Source organism: Egretta garzetta, unplaced genomic scaffold, assembly GCF_000687185.1.
Source record: "Egretta garzetta isolate BGI_Z169 unplaced genomic scaffold, ASM68718v1 scaffold70, whole genome shotgun sequence".
Taxonomy (NCBI): Eukaryota; Metazoa; Chordata; class Aves; order Pelecaniformes; family Ardeidae; genus Egretta; species Egretta garzetta.
This window is the reverse complement of record NW_009258539.1, coordinates 3809987-3826799: the sequence shown is the minus strand read 5'-3', so window position 1 is coordinate 3826799 and position 16813 is coordinate 3809987. Positions and strand designations below refer to the sequence as shown.

Sequence of the window (16813 nt, the reverse complement as noted above, 5' to 3'; positions counted from 1 at the left end):
ATTAATAACATTTTGATTACAAGTAATATTTCTTTGTGGAAAGCTTTTTGGCCGTGCATACTAGATGCTCAGTAATATCCCTTGGACAAGCTTGACTCCCACATGTGCCTTTCCTCATGCATTTTTTTTGCAAGGTGATTACTATCCATTCATCAAATGACTGTCTCATGGAACACCTGAAGCCCCTTCGTTCTTCACCTTACATGTAATTTTTCCTCCTCCTATCCTCCTCCTCATTCCAGTGGATTTTAAAATGAACAGATTTTAGCGACAAAGAAGGAATACACCACCTCCTTCTTCTTCTGGCTCAGCTTCTCACGACCCTTGCCTGAGATGGTCAGACACTTACCGTGGCTACTTCTTAGCCAGAATTTCCACCTTGTTCAGTAGGAACCACAAGCTGAATGAAGCAGCAGGTGACCAGCATTAGAAAGCCATGAACTGCCACACTATACTCATCTTGCTGTTGTCATAAGGAACATTCAGGACATGTCAGAATGAGCGCATTCTAAGCAAGAGGTCCTGGGGTACCAGCGGACAAAACTGTACAGGAAGCAGATGTGGAAGTAATGACAACACATTTCAAAGGCCTTGTTGCTGGTTAAGACTATGCATTAAAATAAAAAGAAAAAAAATTATCATGTCTTAGCCTCAATAAAATACTGAATGATTTTGTAAAACTAATAAACTTTGTCTCCACTATAGTTGATCTCCTCACATGCCTGTGTGGTTAAGCACCAACTGCGCAGCTCATAACCAAAAAGGTCTCTTCGGGTTGACAATGCAGCACTGCTTTCTTGCAAGACTCCTCCAACAAGCAATAGGTCCAAGCACAACTTGATTTTGTCTAGCACCTTTTCAGGGCCATTCTAACTCACACATCTAGCTCACTACTAAAATTTCAAGTTTCTATGGACAACATTCAAAAAGGTCCAGCTCTGGTCTTCTAAACGTCATTACTCCAGGGGCATCAGGCAGCTATCATTTCCCTCCTGGGCAAGTTTTCCTCACTGACATGAGCATCTCCCTACCCCAATTCCCTTTTACTCCAGTAAGAACAAGATATTGACTGAACTTGCAAGTGCTTCACTCAACAGATGTTGACGGGAATTATCATTGCTCTGCCAGACTGTGCCAGCTCATATCCTTAATCTCTATTTTTGCCTGTCCTTTTCCCTGTACTCATCTCACACTTCTTATTTCCTGCTTTTTACTCTTCAGTTCATGTACCTAAGTATCAGTATATATCCCGACTTCTCTCTCTTCTTTGTTAAATTAATGGATGTACCACACCTGTGGTATATATCTGTAAATCTGTGTGGAAGCGAGTGTATTTTTCTTGTGTTGTTCCACTGTCTAGGACTACAGATTTCTTATCCTTGACTGGGATTAATATCCAGAATTATGCACATGCAACCAGTTTTCACCACAGTCAATAAATAATCCTTTACATTTTTCTCAATTATGGCCAGCTAACATGTGACAACTTTGTGTGCCCTTCCACACTTTTTAGATGACCCTTCCAAGGAGATATTTGAAAACATCGATCCTGTATCTAAATATAAAGTGAAACATGTTAGATCTATAAATTAATTCAGGAAGACAGAATGGAAAGAGGATTTCTACATAAGAACGAGAGAAAATCTATGTGCATCAGGCTAAAGACAGACAAATACACAGTCGGATATCTGCATGTATCTACAGTGGAAACATCTGCTGGCTCTTATTGCTGCTTCTCTCCTCTTTTCTTCTTCTATTTCCGTTCTTTTGCTTCCCAGCCCTCTTTGTTGAATGTAGACACTTCTTCCTTATTATTATGTTTCAACTTTGATTACTGGCTTGTAAAATAATAAAAGGAAAGGAAAATGGAGAAATTGTTTCCTCTAACCCCACCAGATGTAGAATTTCATGGCTAGGTCCAATTCAATGCTTAACACTTTAAATTGTTATTTTTAATAATAATCATTATATAGAGGGGCCTGCTTATTAGACAGGCCTGTATTACTGTAGCTCTATTTATAATCAACAGCTAGCTCCACCTAGTGTTGTCTTAATTCATCAACGAAACAGAAAGCTAAAACCAAATACTATAGATAAAACCGAAGCAAACTATAAAATCACTTGTCAGCTGGATGATAGCCACAGACAGCATGCAGTTACGATTACCAGCATCAGAAGGAAGAGACCATTTTAAGTAACTGCTGTATGATGATAGCCAGCCAGCACTCTTGAGACAAGGAGTGACTAGCAGCTTCAGGACTATAAATATAATACATGCAATATAAAACAGTTTTACTGCTACCCTGAAAAGGTGAATGGCACTTAAGCTGTTTATAAGGGTCATTCTCTCTATGGTTTCATCGTCATCAACAAGGACAAATAATTGTTAAATTTAACAGAACTTCTCTGAAATGGAATAACAATTTTATTTTTTTTTTAATGTCAACAACACTACAGAACTATTTTTGGCTATACAATCCCCATAGGGATCCTCTCTATTAATAAGTACATCTCCCCTCCCAGCAGTTACAAAATAATTTAAAACGCTTCTCAGAGGTGATCAGCAGGGAAATGCTCAAACTAGCTAACGGTTTATCAGTTTTACTGATCTTTACCTTCAAACTTTCTAAAGGCTGGTTCACTGCCGTGTATCTAGAAACATCTATCTTTCTAAAACTGTTACAGCTTTAGTCAGCAACACTTAGTGTTTAATAAACTGATCCCCTTTTTACAAGACTACATAGAGAACAGGCAGCAAAGTCATTTAAAATAAAGTCAGAAAAGTGAATATCCAGTGTGACAAGAGATTACTTGATCATCACGTTGGAAAAAATGATAGACCTAATGAAGAAGGGAATTTACATTGAAATAAAGCATTTTGTAAGGCAAAATAATCCAAATAACATAATCATATCCTGTGAGCTATTGAGCAGTGTTTGAATAGTTGTTGGACCTCCGAAGAGGAAGCAAAGAGAGGTCCTGCCTTACATTTAGAAAACACCACTTTTACTTCTTACATGGAGGGTAACCCACTCCGATAGAGCTGACGTCTGTTTTAAACCTGCTCAAATCACCTGTTCGGAGCTGCTTAGCGTTTTCACCCTAGTGGTGGCAAAATATATTTCAATATGTACAGTATACACTTAATGACTGCTCACCGTGACAGAGAGGGAGTATATATGTGGCGGGGGGGGTTTTGGAGGGGGTGGGGAACAGAGCAGACAGGAGGAAGAAAAATATATTAAGATGATACATACACCAAAAGCAAGCACCTTTAAATTTTCTCAAACTTTCTCAAAATAGTCAGTTGAAAGTTATGCTTGTGACTCATCTAGCTTAAAGTATTCACAGCTAAATTCAATGATTATATGAAAACCTCACTGCGACACAGAATATGAATTTAATAAAATGCACATGAAAATTGCTCTCTGATGTTTCAAAAATAAGAGAATACTCCAGTTCTCAATAATTTAGCAGTTACTGTCATTTCTCATTAACAGCTTTCAAAATCCTATCTGAAACAAGCTGATACAGAGAAATTAAGAGCAGTAATCAAGCGAGAAATGATAGACCAGCTGGGTAGGCATCAAGTTGGCAAAACGTGAATACAGTTCAATAGCTGAAACAGATGCTGGAGTTGTTGAGAAACCCTGCAGGAGATATTGTAGTATTTTCTTTATATAATACCGAACAACCGAATAAATGTCAAGAGCTAAAAACTGATGGGGAACAAAAACTGTCAGAAAAACTAACTATAAAGCAGAGACCTGCAATAATATCTTTCCATTATACCAAAACACTCAGTACATGCATTTTCATTTCCTCGGGATTCCTGAATATGCCAATAAATCAATCAGAGCTTGCTAGTGAATCAGAAGGAACCTTTCCCAGTCTTGTTTCACATTTGTTTTTTTCTATCTACCTGAGGCTTCACAGACTTAGAAAACACTTTATTCTTCAGTCTCATCCTAACACAACACTCTCTTTCAAAGCAAGCGATTCCCCGAGTTTGAAGGCGAGCAGGAAAGAAAGGGTAACACAAGCATAAATGAAATTGCAAAATCCATTTTGCACGAGGAATCTTGTTTTCAGAGTTTCAAGACCTCAGCAACAAATCCTCTGCCATCAGCGGCAGCTCTTTCTAGCATATGCTTTGTCATGGTCAGTTTCTAATTACATTCATAATGATGCAATAGCTTTGATAATCCTACCTTCCATGCCAGCTGCTTTTCTTGTCACTCCATCATGCCAATAAGTTGGCTGCCGTAACAAATCAAGATAGTGCAAAACAGCATCTTTCCCCTGCATCTGTCATCTTCCTGAAAGCATTCTATTACTGCCGACTGCTGGGAACCAGAAAGTCTATTTGAATTCCAGCAGCTCCCCTTTCGCATGATTCAAGTTAGGTTAGGTGGGCATGCCTAACATGATTCTCTCCATCATTTATTATGCAGCTGCTACACCGTCGGTGTGGTAACCACTCTGACTTTATCTGATACGTCAGTCTTGCAAACCTCTACCTCCGTGCAAACACACGAGCCACAGAAGCATCTTGCATTTAATGAGCATTCTCCCTGCCTAAAGAGAGTGCATCTGCAAATCTGTTTCAAATCCTGCTGCTCGCATTGTCCTCTAAGGCTGATGCAAATGTTTGAAGATTTTTTTTTTTTTTAATTCTTGCATTTCATCTCTTCAGAAAGCACGGTTCTTCATGCACGCTTGAATTATTCACACTTCAGCTAAACGTTTGCGGATTTGTGTCCAACCAAACAGCACCTTCCTGTTGAAACTCTGCTCAAAAGCTACTTCTGAATAACACTGCTGCGCATTCAGGCTCTCAATTCTGTTTCATTTTAAACATGGCTTTTCTAGCTACACCTCAACAAATACATTTAGATCCTTTCATGCAATGAATGGCTGTCTAATGAGGGAATGGTACATTTTTAAGCAATTTATCTAGGTCTACCTGTAGGTAACTTTTGCTTTCTGTGCTTTATACATTTTAGCAGTAAGTGGATAGCTCTGTTAGAGCATCTTGATATTCTTAAAGTGGTAAGAACACCACCATAAGCTGTTTTTTGCCAGACGGTGGAGGACACACTCAAATCACAGAGTTTGCTTAACTGCTTCTGAGTATTGTGAATTAAAGGAATAGGATTGTTTGTTGTCTTTCTATTTATAATTTCTTTTGGGGTGGGGGAAAAACACGCTTGCATCAGTGATTTCAAAAGAATATTAATAGAAATTGACATACACACATCAATCATCCTCCAAGTTAAATTACCTGCGTCTCCTCCCACCACTTCTGCCTGCAGTTCAGAGTCAAGGCGTTTCATCCTTAATGTGTCTGCTTGCTCATAAGCTGAATAAACATCCCCAACCCCCACACTGGAAAGTTTCAATACCCGAGAGAGAAAAAAGGAATAATTTAACATGTGCAGCTGTCTGGATAAAACCTGTTAGTTAAGGGAAGGAGTGAGGGAGAGCAAGGACTTTCACTAGAGTAATGCCCCCTTCCTCAGCCTTTGGCAATGGCAAAGGAGGAGTGAGGAAGGGGAAAGGCCACAGTCCCCCAGGAAGAGCTTTCCCTTACAGGGGCAGCCAGCGCAGCATCACTCACCAGTTCTCGTTTTCCCAGCTCAAAAGGCTCGTAGGGTTTCGCTTAAGCCTCACGTCTTCACTCAGATAAGATGTGTTCAACTTTATGGCTTGCAACCCTCCACCCCCAGCCTGATGGTCCCTTCCTCCCCCACAATTTCCTAGTCTCAGTTAGGTTCCTGGAGCTCTTGGCTATGAAAAAGCAGCTTGAAAACATGAATTTAGGGGACTTCTAAGTCACAAAAACGGGGGAGGGAGGGGGCAGGGAGGAAAAAAGGTAAGACAATCTCCTACTTGAAGAAATAAAAAAGAAAATCGGGACATCTGATAGCTTCTGCTAGGCCTCCCGTAGGGATGTTATCAGTGGGTGCAACTGCAGGGCACGTCCCTCTTCGCCCCACGCAGAGCCCCAGCCCAGGGGCTAGAGGCAGCGTCCCAGGGTCCCCGGACTCTGGGCAGAGGGGCAGGCAAAAACCTGACAATGGGCAGTGGTGGGAATGGGCTGGCGTCGGGGCTGCCGAGCGCGGGAGAGCTCCCAGTGCTGCTGGGAGGGATCCGACTCCCACCTCTCGCCCACAGCTGACACCTGAATGAGCTAACATAGCATGGCACGGTTTATATTTGATACTGTATTTATTCCTAGCATGCTGCCAGAAAATGCCTTTTTAGAGATTTCATGTAAATAAAGTAGAATTACTACATCTGTTCCTCTGTCTGTAGCAGCACGTATCAACAAGCTAATTCTGTATTCAAGGCAACAGAGACAGTCCTATCGTATACTTGCAAAGTGCACAACTATAAAGTGCCTATCTGAAAATACTGTCAGCTCCTTTTTGTTCACAGTTCAAGTAATTTCTGAAGTGAAACAAACCAGACAATAAATGAGGACTGACTCTGAAGTCCCCATAAATTCAAAGTACATAGAAGGATATGCTTAATATATCACACTTCTAGCTGCATTATGATTTTTAAACCATAGACAGAGCAACAAGGAATTTACATGGTATTTCACAAAAGATGAGTTTTGAGTTCATAGCTCATATAGCTTGTAGTTGCAGGGAAGACCTAAAGTACCCAAAAACTCACCATAGGCTTGATTTCTAGTTCAGTGAATCTTGAGCTGTGCAAGATTATAGACAGAAATACCCAGAAAAACATTTCGTATGTTAATAAGCCAAATAACACTGGTAAGAGAATGAGGGCATCTGGTATGGCATAAATACATCTTATTAGAATCCTATCCCACACAGATACCTCAGAGGGAAGTACAAAAAGGGGGAAATTACCAAAAGGGGAAAAAAAGAAAGGGAATTATGGAAAATATTTCCAGAGAAATAAGCATGGTGTTACAAGGAGGATCCACTGAGGTTTATCATTCAGTATTACTGCCCTCCAGCACCGCATACAGTGGACGTGATATAGTTTAGCCACACAGATCATTCTCATTCAGATCAGGACTATGGAAATAGCCAATTTTGCCCTGGGCAAAAAAAATTTCTTTTTTTTATTATTTTTTGGGGAGGAGAAGTGAACCGTAATATACCAGTTTCGTCATCTTCTATGTACACTAGCTGTATAGAAAAAGAGCCAGAGACAAATGGAGAATCTGGGAGGAGAAACCAGTATCAGTCATTCTGTCCACATATTAATAGGCCAGATTAATAGCCGGCTTTGATCTCTAGTTTTTATGCATTTTTTCTGAGAAAACAAAAGCCTTGTTTTCTGCTTAATGTAACTGGATTCAGCATCTGCATAGATATAATTATAGTAACCCACCCATATGGAATGAATCGCTTTAGAGAGAAAGCTCCACGGGTAGCGCTCCCAGACTCTACAATAACACAAATACATTTTTTTTTTTTTGTCTTATACAGAACTGTCCCCAGTCTGGAAAAAGCAGAAATAAATGACAAGTGGAAAAGCACTCATCAAGTGGTATTCTGCTTTTTACAGTACTGAAGTCAGTAGGCAAAGAAGCTCCGGTCTATTTGGGTGACAATAGCATGAGAAAGGGAGGAAGCCCGTTCTTTTCCTATTCCATCTACAGCTTATGGCAAAGACATGTCTATTCGTCTTAATTGCTTCACTGCTACTACAGCAACTAACTGGCTTATTCAGTGTACTTGAATTTGATTATGGTGGCATATGCACATTACGATGATAACTAAGATATGATGTAGAATCTCTTCTTGCTGCCATTTCTTTTTTTTCCTTTTTGTTTTCCTCTTTGGAAGTACTAGTGACTCCAACAAAGCAAGAGTAGATAATGGATCACTGAAAAAAATGAAGAAAGCAGATTGGCCTTGACCTTCAGCTCTATGTGATACTCTACATGATGCACTCTCTGTGGTATGCAAAAATGAATGCTGATTTTACCTAGCAAAAACTGTTCATTTGTTTTGCTAATATGTCTCCTAAAGAACAGTAAACATTTCTTCCCTTTTTCTCTGCCTCCCATTATTCTTAGGTACTTCATCCCTCCACCAGTAAACAACTAATTCAAGCAATCAATCATGCAAGAAAATACCTTAATAATGTACTGTGCATGTTTAGATTAATAAACATCTCCAATGGGAGCACTGGAAAGTTTGTCTGGACAATACCAATGAGAATTATTAATTCTTTCTTACTATTAATCATTCTATATTAACAACTTCTCAATTACAGGATTTCTGATGTATAAGAGTAAGATGTCCATAGCGTACCACTTTCCCATAGAGTTAGAGCTATCAGTACTTTCATTTTAATGACAGTATCTCAATAGTTTAGAGAGGATGACTTCTGACAATTATGGCACATGTAGCTTTGACAGCTCAAGATTTAAAAAAATTGCTACAGAGGAGTGCATAAAGAACTGAAAATTAATGATGTATACAAAGTCATCTCTAGAAACCAAAAGCCCAGTGCAACCATCATCTCCAAATTCACCTAAGTTCAGGAATTTGCCATAAACTGAAAGCTCAGAGCACACTTACCTGAGGACGTTAAGAGGACTCATGACCAACCTTTCAATGTAACATTGATTCCATTTATGGTAAGAAAGTTTTGCGAAGTTTTATTATAGACATGCTTACAACAATAATGAGCAGAGATGACCTTAGCAACACCAGAATTTCATATTATAGGACCTGGATTAAAAAAAGTTATTCATGGAAGGTGTTACAGAAACAGTTCTCTGAGGGCATCTCTGATGGCAGATCACAGCACACTAAAAAGTGGATACTCTATATCAATTTTGAACATTGCTGTGTAATATAGCCATCCGAACACTGCTACAGACAGACAATATGATCTCTCAAATGCAGCAACTGTTGAGGATTTTTAATGGCAACCTCTGCTTATGTCTACAGATAAGCCAACAGACATTCTACATTTTGTTCTCACATAGCATATGTATTTCAGTGACAGTGAATTTAAAATACTAGATTCTAGCAAGGAAAAAAAACCCACTAGTTAACTCATTCTCCAAATATTTAACACACATCAGAAAGCAGAAACATACAGAGTTTCACTATTTAACACTCAGAGAATTAGTGACCTTGAACTCTTCAGGAAACACTGTTAATCTTCCTCCATAAGCAAGTCTTCTATGTGCTGTTAGCACAAAACTGAACAATGACATGAAGTTTTGAGATGCTAATTACATAAAATGTGTATTTTGTTCTCTTGAAGCTACTTTTAATTAGACTGACTTGAGATACACAGCTTTAACCTTCTTCCATTTGTACCTTTACTTCTTTGGGAGAAGATATCATTCAGAAATACTAGGCTTGAAATAATTACTGACGTAAGCATCTTAATTTGTTCATTCTTTCTACAGCTGCAGTCCATGTGTAAGATGATGCATAACAGATGTACTAGGAATAAAAAAGAAATAAAAATAACAAAAACCCCAACAACCATAAAACCAGACCTAACACATCTCACAGCCTGCCCTTCTGTGCAGCCCCTGTGTGCCAGCACTCAGCTCGCTGCGGGTTTGAGCGCATGAGCACTCTCACCTGGTGTAGTTCTCCAGAAAAGTATGTGATGTTTCTCTCCATTTTCACCAAATTCAGATGACTGTCACATAAGATAAATTAAGAAACTGGTTAAATGGCAGCTGGTCGTTAAATGTTTTGGAGATCACAGATCACATGCTTTCAAATGTTTTCTGTTGGTCTTTTCTACTGCTACACCAGTTATATTCTGCTTTAGTGGTACTTCTATTTCATTGCATTGGTTTCCCAATAGACCATTAGCCATTTGGTAACATGCATATGACAGCTATATGTTAAAGAACTAATTAAAGCAAATTCTACCACATTCCAAATTCCTGTAGTATCTTAATCAAACATATCTTCTCATTATTTCTTTGCTATATTTTTTCCTAAATTAATTATCTATGTGGTTTGGGTTGTGGTATTAATATTAAAAATGGACTTCTGGTTAAGATTACTCATCAAATTGTAGCTGTTAACACTAGTCTAAAATTTCCAAAAATGACAACTGACAGTCCATAACTGGCAAAATTTTGTAAGGCTTTCTTTTTCAATTGAATGCTTCAGTTAAAATCCCAGGCAACTTTTTCACACAGGTCCATTCAAAACCAGTAACTACTTCAGAAAAGGCTAGCAAAACCCTTAAAAAACAAACCAAACACCCCACATAGATAGTACTTATCTGATCCCCTTCAGTATATTAGGAGGTTCCCAAAAAACTGGAAAATATAAAGGGCAAAAAACAAATTCCTTAATAATCAGTGAACAAAGCTGGCCATACAGTCTGGGGTTCCACTGACCGATGGGGTTCCCACTGTCTGTGGTTCCTGAGCATGTCAGCAGTTCAGAACACACAGTAGTAACATGTGGAAACCATGTTTTCAGAGGTGAACACCTCCTCACCTTCCTGGGACAAATATAGCAACAAGGGTTTCAGAAATATTAAATTCTCACAAGATTTTACATCTACTGTTTCTGTAACAGGAAATAAAACTACACAGTTTTGTAAGATGTTTTAATATATATTCTAAATGAAAACAAAATAAAATCCATGGTAGTTGCCTTGCGCTTCGCAACAGACTTACTGTCTTAGAAAGGTGACATCTCTCCGCAGTATCTAGGGCTCTTACCACAATGCAAGTTAACAGCAGGAGTCACAAAGAAAAGAATCTTCCACCCTTCCCTCCCTCCTTTGCCAGCAGAAATAATATACTCCACATTTTGTATCCCTGCCATTGAATAATCTGCTTTAATGTTGGAGATTTAAGAGGGAATGTCTACTATTTTATTACAATATATGAAGCAAGGAGAGGGACAAACAGACAAAACTAACTTAGTTTCCTGGAAACAAATATACTGAAATTTTTTTTTTGTTTGTTTGGGGGGTGGTGGTGGGTTTTTGTTTGTTTTTAATATGGGGTTTGAAATAAACCTCTAAATCTGAAACAAAAGTTGAGTTCATCTATCCACAAGTGTTGGTGCTCTATAACCTACTCAACTTCAGCATAAAGAGAGCTTGAATGTCCCTTTTTAATGTGAAAAGCCTGAGGAAGAATCCACATCTCTAAGTCATTTAAAAAAAAAAAAATATATTGGAGATTTACCCCATGTTTTTGCCTTGCCTCTTCTAGTTAGGGAATGCAGTCTTACACTTATATGTTGGGGTCTGCTCCAGCATGCTTAAATGCTGGTTGGGGTCAGCTCCTGTCCTGGACATCAGGAGCACCCATGGGCCACCTCTCTCAGCATCCATTGAAGTACAAAATTTTTTCTAAATCCATCCAAAACCCATGAGATGGAGAAGAACAATCCTCCGACAACAGCACATGACTTCAATAACCTGACATCCTTCCACTGCAGGAAGTTCTGATGAGAAACAAGTTAGATTTTCTTATTTTCTACCTCAAGGAGAACTATCAGCCTCTCATTTAATGGAATATAGCAAATTTGACCATAACTTTGCTTCAGTACTGCTTCACAGGTCCTATAGAACAGCTCTCCCATGTGCTGTGGACCAGGACAATCTGTTTGGTATGTATTATCTCCTTTAAATTGTCGTGGTGATGATAAATATAACATTAACTATAATTTTCCAGCAGAATTCTCATATGTCTGAAGATTTCATAGAATCACTTAGGTTGGAAAAGACGTTTAAGATCATTGAGTCCAATTGTTAACCTAACACCACCAAGTCCACCAATAAACCATGTCTCTAAGCACCATGTCTACATGTCTTTTAAATACCTCCAGGGAAGGGGATGCAGCCACTTCCCTGGGCAGCCCATTCCAGTGCCTGACAACCCTTTCAGTGAAGAAATTTTTCCTAACGTCCAATCTAAAACTCTCCCGGTGCACTTGAGGACAACATTTCCTCTCGTCCTATCACTTGTTACTTGGGAGAAGAGACTGACACCTAACTTGTTACAGCCTCCTTTCAGTCAGTTGTAGAGATCGATAAGGTCTCTCCTCAGCCCCCTCTTCTCCAGACTAAACAACCCCAGTTCCCTCAGCCACTGCTCATCAGACTTGTGCTCCAGACCCCTCACCAGCTTCATTGCCCTTCTCTCAACACGCTCCAGTGCCTCAATGTCCTTCTTGTATTGAGGGGCCCAAAACTGAACACAGTATTTGAGGTGTGGCCTCACGAATGCCAAGTACAGGGGAAAGATGACTTCCCTACTCCTGCTGGCCACACTACTCTTGATACAAGCCCGGATGCTGTTGGCCACCTGGGCACACTGCTGGCTCATATTCAGCTGGCTGTTGACCAACAACCCCAGGTCCTTTTCTGCTGGGCAGCTTTCCAGCCACTCTTCCCCAAGCCTGTAGTGTTGCATGGGGCTGTTGTGACCCAAGTGCAGGACCCAGAGCTTAGCCTTATTGAACCTCATACAATTGATCTTGGCCCATCGATCCAGCCTCTCCAGATCCCTCTTCAGAGCCTCCCTACCCTCAAAGCAGATCCATGCTCATGCCCAACTTGGTGTCATCTACAAACTTACTGAGGGTGCACTCAATGCCCTTGTCCAGATCGCTGAGAAAGATATTAAACAGAACTGGCCCTAATTTGAGACCCTGATCCTCCAATCATTTCAAAGGCAGGCCACAGTAAGAGAGTGTGTTGCTTTGCAGGTCTGGAAAAATAAAGTCAAAGCTCCCTATAAATTCCAAGAGCCAGCCAGCAGAGCAGGGACCATTGTCCAAGCTGTGGGGCACATCAGCTTTGCACATGGGAGTCACTGCCCTCCATCCCCAAATTTCCACCAGTCTTCCTTCAGTTGCAGAGCAGCCACTCCTATTCTCCCATGCACAGGACAGGCATATTTCCTCTCTTTCAATACTGAAAATATATATATATATATTAATCCCTAGACTTGTCAGGGCCCAGCGATTTATTTGGGCTGCCCTACAGGCCCTAATTAGAAGGGCACACAATAGTAATTCAGAAGGCCCTTCAGCAAGAACCTTTTCTCATTCAGCCAGAACTGAAAGCAGATTTAGGGGAAGGCATGACCCTTAAAGAGTCGGTTCCCAGGCAAAGTCAGGAATTGGAGAATCCCATGGCATCAGCCCTCCAAAACCTCACATCTGTGGTGGTCCAGAGCCACGTGTGAGACTCTGAGAACTTCCCAAATAGGTGGGAATGAGGGAAGAAGAAGTAACAATCTGCATTGTGTGGGTGATTAATGCACAACTCCCAGATTAGTGGAATTAGTAAAACTGTGGCCTAATTAAACCCTCTCTCTTGCATCTTGTCAAACTTCCAGCATATCTGGGACACTGAATGGCACCAGTGAGCAGGGTGGCAGCTGCCAAGGATCACTTTGCTTGCCAGGCTTCATTTTTAACATTATTTTGCATAATATCAGTGTGCAATCAATTTTGTATTGTATCAGTACAAAAGCTGAGATTTTGATGGTATCAACAGAGTACATAGCATAGCTCGAAGTTTTGTTAAAACAATTACAAAAGGCAAATCCTTAAACCAGGTATTGCATATGGAAACAAAGTATTGTGGGAGTACATGTTCCCTAAGCAGTTAATATCTCTTTTTTTCCACTATTCAAAATTCAGGGCACATGCTTCTAAGCTTATAACACGGTATTACATTACTTGATTTGCACTGATTTACATTACCAACCCTTTTTATGCAAAAAATGCAGAACTTAATGACCTCATTATCACCAAAAAATAATTATCTTGCAAATTTCCCGGGAAACCATGACTTCAGTCGATACAAACAGAAAGCCAGTTCAAGTTAAAGTGACAGACACCTGCATCAACTCCCAGTTCAACAGGAGCAGTGTGTAACACGTGGATGCTGCTGCATGCACCATCCCTCTAGGTCATTTTGGAGCTACTAGTTCTAGCCCAAAGCGCAAAAAGTTGTACAAAAAGGCAAGTAAAAAGCTATCCCAGAAAACAAACACAGAGACTGCATAAAGAAGGGTTCACCGTGCATATGGTACCCAAGATTCTGTGAGGCAGTTCAAAAACGTCAGCAACAGCAGTGCCATCTGGGAATTTTTTACTGCCCTTCTCTCATCCAGATACTCTAGCAATTCCACCATCTCCTGACTGCCCTCCTTTAGAAAATAGTGACTACTCGAATTTGGTCTGTAATCAATAGTCAAACCTGACCATAATGCAAAGGCCACCACTGTCATTGTGCTTGTATATTTGGAGTGGGCGTTACACAGTGAGGACTAACTGTTAATTTGCCTTATTCTAACTCATACCTTTTGCATTGCTTTATATTCTGAGTTTTAAACACTATGCAAAACTTTTTTTTTTTTCCCCTATGTAATTACTGCAACATATTTTAGGTTGAATTAGGAAAAGCTGTGGAAGAGAAAAATAATGTTTCTACACCACAGTGCACAGTGGTTTCCCATCAATGAGTACTAACCACCCTTTCCCAGAAGGGCCTGCTCACTTCTTCCCTCACTGGGAACAATAAAAGCCCAGCAAAGGTTCTTCTCTGGTACAGGCAGAAAGCTTGTGCATAACCAAATCAGGCATATCCCTGTGTGACATTAATATATGCACAGTTGGAGTAACGACAGTTGCTGCCATCAATACATTCCTGAAGCGGTCTCCATGTCTGTCAATACTTCCCAGTTCAACAGACTTGAGTAAGAGCATCATTCTTCTGCTTCTGCTCTGGCTGGCAAAATGGGGCCACGTTATCAGTCAGAAAACGTCTTTTGAAACACACCAAGAAACAGTCATATCAGCACTTCTGTTAGGAACAGAAGTCAGCTCTTGACTTCCAAGAACAGTTTTAGCCATGAGCCTAAATCAGCACAGGCAAGAAATATGGGGGGGGGGGGGCAGCATGACAGATGAAAAAAAAATAAAAAAGAGGAATGCCATGAAGCAAGTCTCTTCCCCATCTCAAGTAGAAAAAGGAACTAGGAAATGTTCTGAGGCCTAAATCATGCATATAGGTTTATAGATCAACCCCTGAGCCACATTGAAAGGTGCAGGTGCTCTTTACATCTGCACAGATTTGTTGAATAATCTTTCCCAAAGATGGGTGTTCAAACTGAGATCTACATGTGCCTACTATACCAGAGCGAGAAAATAACTTCGTTAGTCCAGTATGGCCAAGACACAACCCGAGTTAAACCAAATGCAGGAAAAGAGTTATGAAAAAATTATAGTCTTTAATGAACTAGCTTCATTTTGTTCACGGTTTATCGCTTCACGGAAAATACTGTTCAACTGAATGCATTCATTATGTGAATACATCAAAAGTTCTGTTAATTTTTAAGCACACTGTGGACTGACAGTGAGTCATTTGCTGTGAATGTTGGAATACTTGATCTTTACAAAGTCTGTGATGTGAATGGGGAGATACGACAAGATATAGTTTCTTTTTGCCCTATGGGATAAGTGTAACACAGTCACTAGGAGAACTTTACAAAAAGCCCTAAGGCTCCAAGTCTCTCTGTGAAAGGACTTGCAATTTATGGTGAAGCAATAGATAAAGAGAATTATGAAAACATTAAGGGGTTAGGGTTTTTTCTTTCTCTTTTTTTTTTTCTTTTCTGGGCCACTTGTGCTTTGCCTGAGGCATCATTCCAAGAAAAGTTAGGCTGCTGTAAGATTTATTGGCTGGGACCAGAGTTTGAACGCAATTTTCTCTCGTCACATTCACACAAAGATATTGCATCTTCCTGTACTATCCTAGCTAAGAAAGGCATATTTAATTGCTTCTGTGCCATGTTCTGGTTGGGGGTTTTGGGAACTTGCTTCTATCACTGTATCAAGTAATACCATGGCACTGTGTACAGTTTCACTCCCACTGCGCATACTCAAGTGTGGAAACTTAAAATTTGTTTACCAGGAGCACTGATGTGAGCAAAATTTGATTGCTTGAGTGTTCTCAGAAAGCAAAATGCAGAAGTTGGACAGCACTTGCAGTAACACTGTTTTTAAAATCAAGAAAACAAATCAAAGAACTAGGAAAATTTCTAACCCAGGAAAAAAAAAATCAAGTTCTAAATTTTATTTAAACTAAATTCAGTAAATAATATCAATTATGTCCTAGAATGCACTGAGGGATGACAGTTTATTAAACTGGAGCTGGATAAGGCCTGTAGCAATAGGACAAGGGATAATGGTTTTAAACTAAAAGAGGGTAGATTCAGACCTAGATATAAAGAAGGAATTTTTTACAATGAAGGTGGTGAAACACTGGAACGGGTTGCCCAGAGAGGGGGTAGGTGCCCCATCCCTGGAAATATTCAAGGTCAGGTTGGACGGGGGTCTGAGCAGCCTCATTAGTGGAAGATGTCCCTGTTCATTGCAGGGGGTTGGACTAGATGACCTTTAAAGGTCCTTTCCAACACAAATCATTCTATGATTCTATGATCATACTAACTTAAAATAAATATATATACACGTATATCTATATATGACCATACAAATATAAAATGTCATCATTTATAATATGGACATATTTCTTTCTTACTCTCTGGAGCCTTCAGCTTCAGGACTGAACTAGAACCATCCCAGATTCATACGAAATGCTGGGTGGACAGACTAAGATCCTAACTGCCTGCAGTCACTGGCAGCCCAGGACACAGAGTTCCACATTTCCAGCTGATTTGCTCTTAGCTGACAGTCCTCAGGACAAAAAGCACAGACTCTGATGGGTCTACCAAAAGCTCTGACAGCATTTTCCTGCCACCTTCACTATTGTAATACAATTATTAGAGTGAACAGCT

The 16813-nt window shown here is 39.9% G+C and overlaps 1 protein-coding gene across 1 annotated transcript in view; it reads right to left on the bottom strand.

The window, feature by feature from the left end:
* The window catches only part of DMD (dystrophin), a 1215125-nt gene extending 1210817 nt beyond the window's left edge, over nucleotides 1-4308 (bottom strand). Inside the window, 1 exon segment of the mRNA XM_035901725.1 lies at nucleotides 4212-4308. Within this exon segment, the coding sequence (XP_035757618.1) occupies nucleotides 4212-4308 (97 nt within the window).
* Between the last annotated feature and the right edge of the window lie 12505 nt (nucleotides 4309-16813).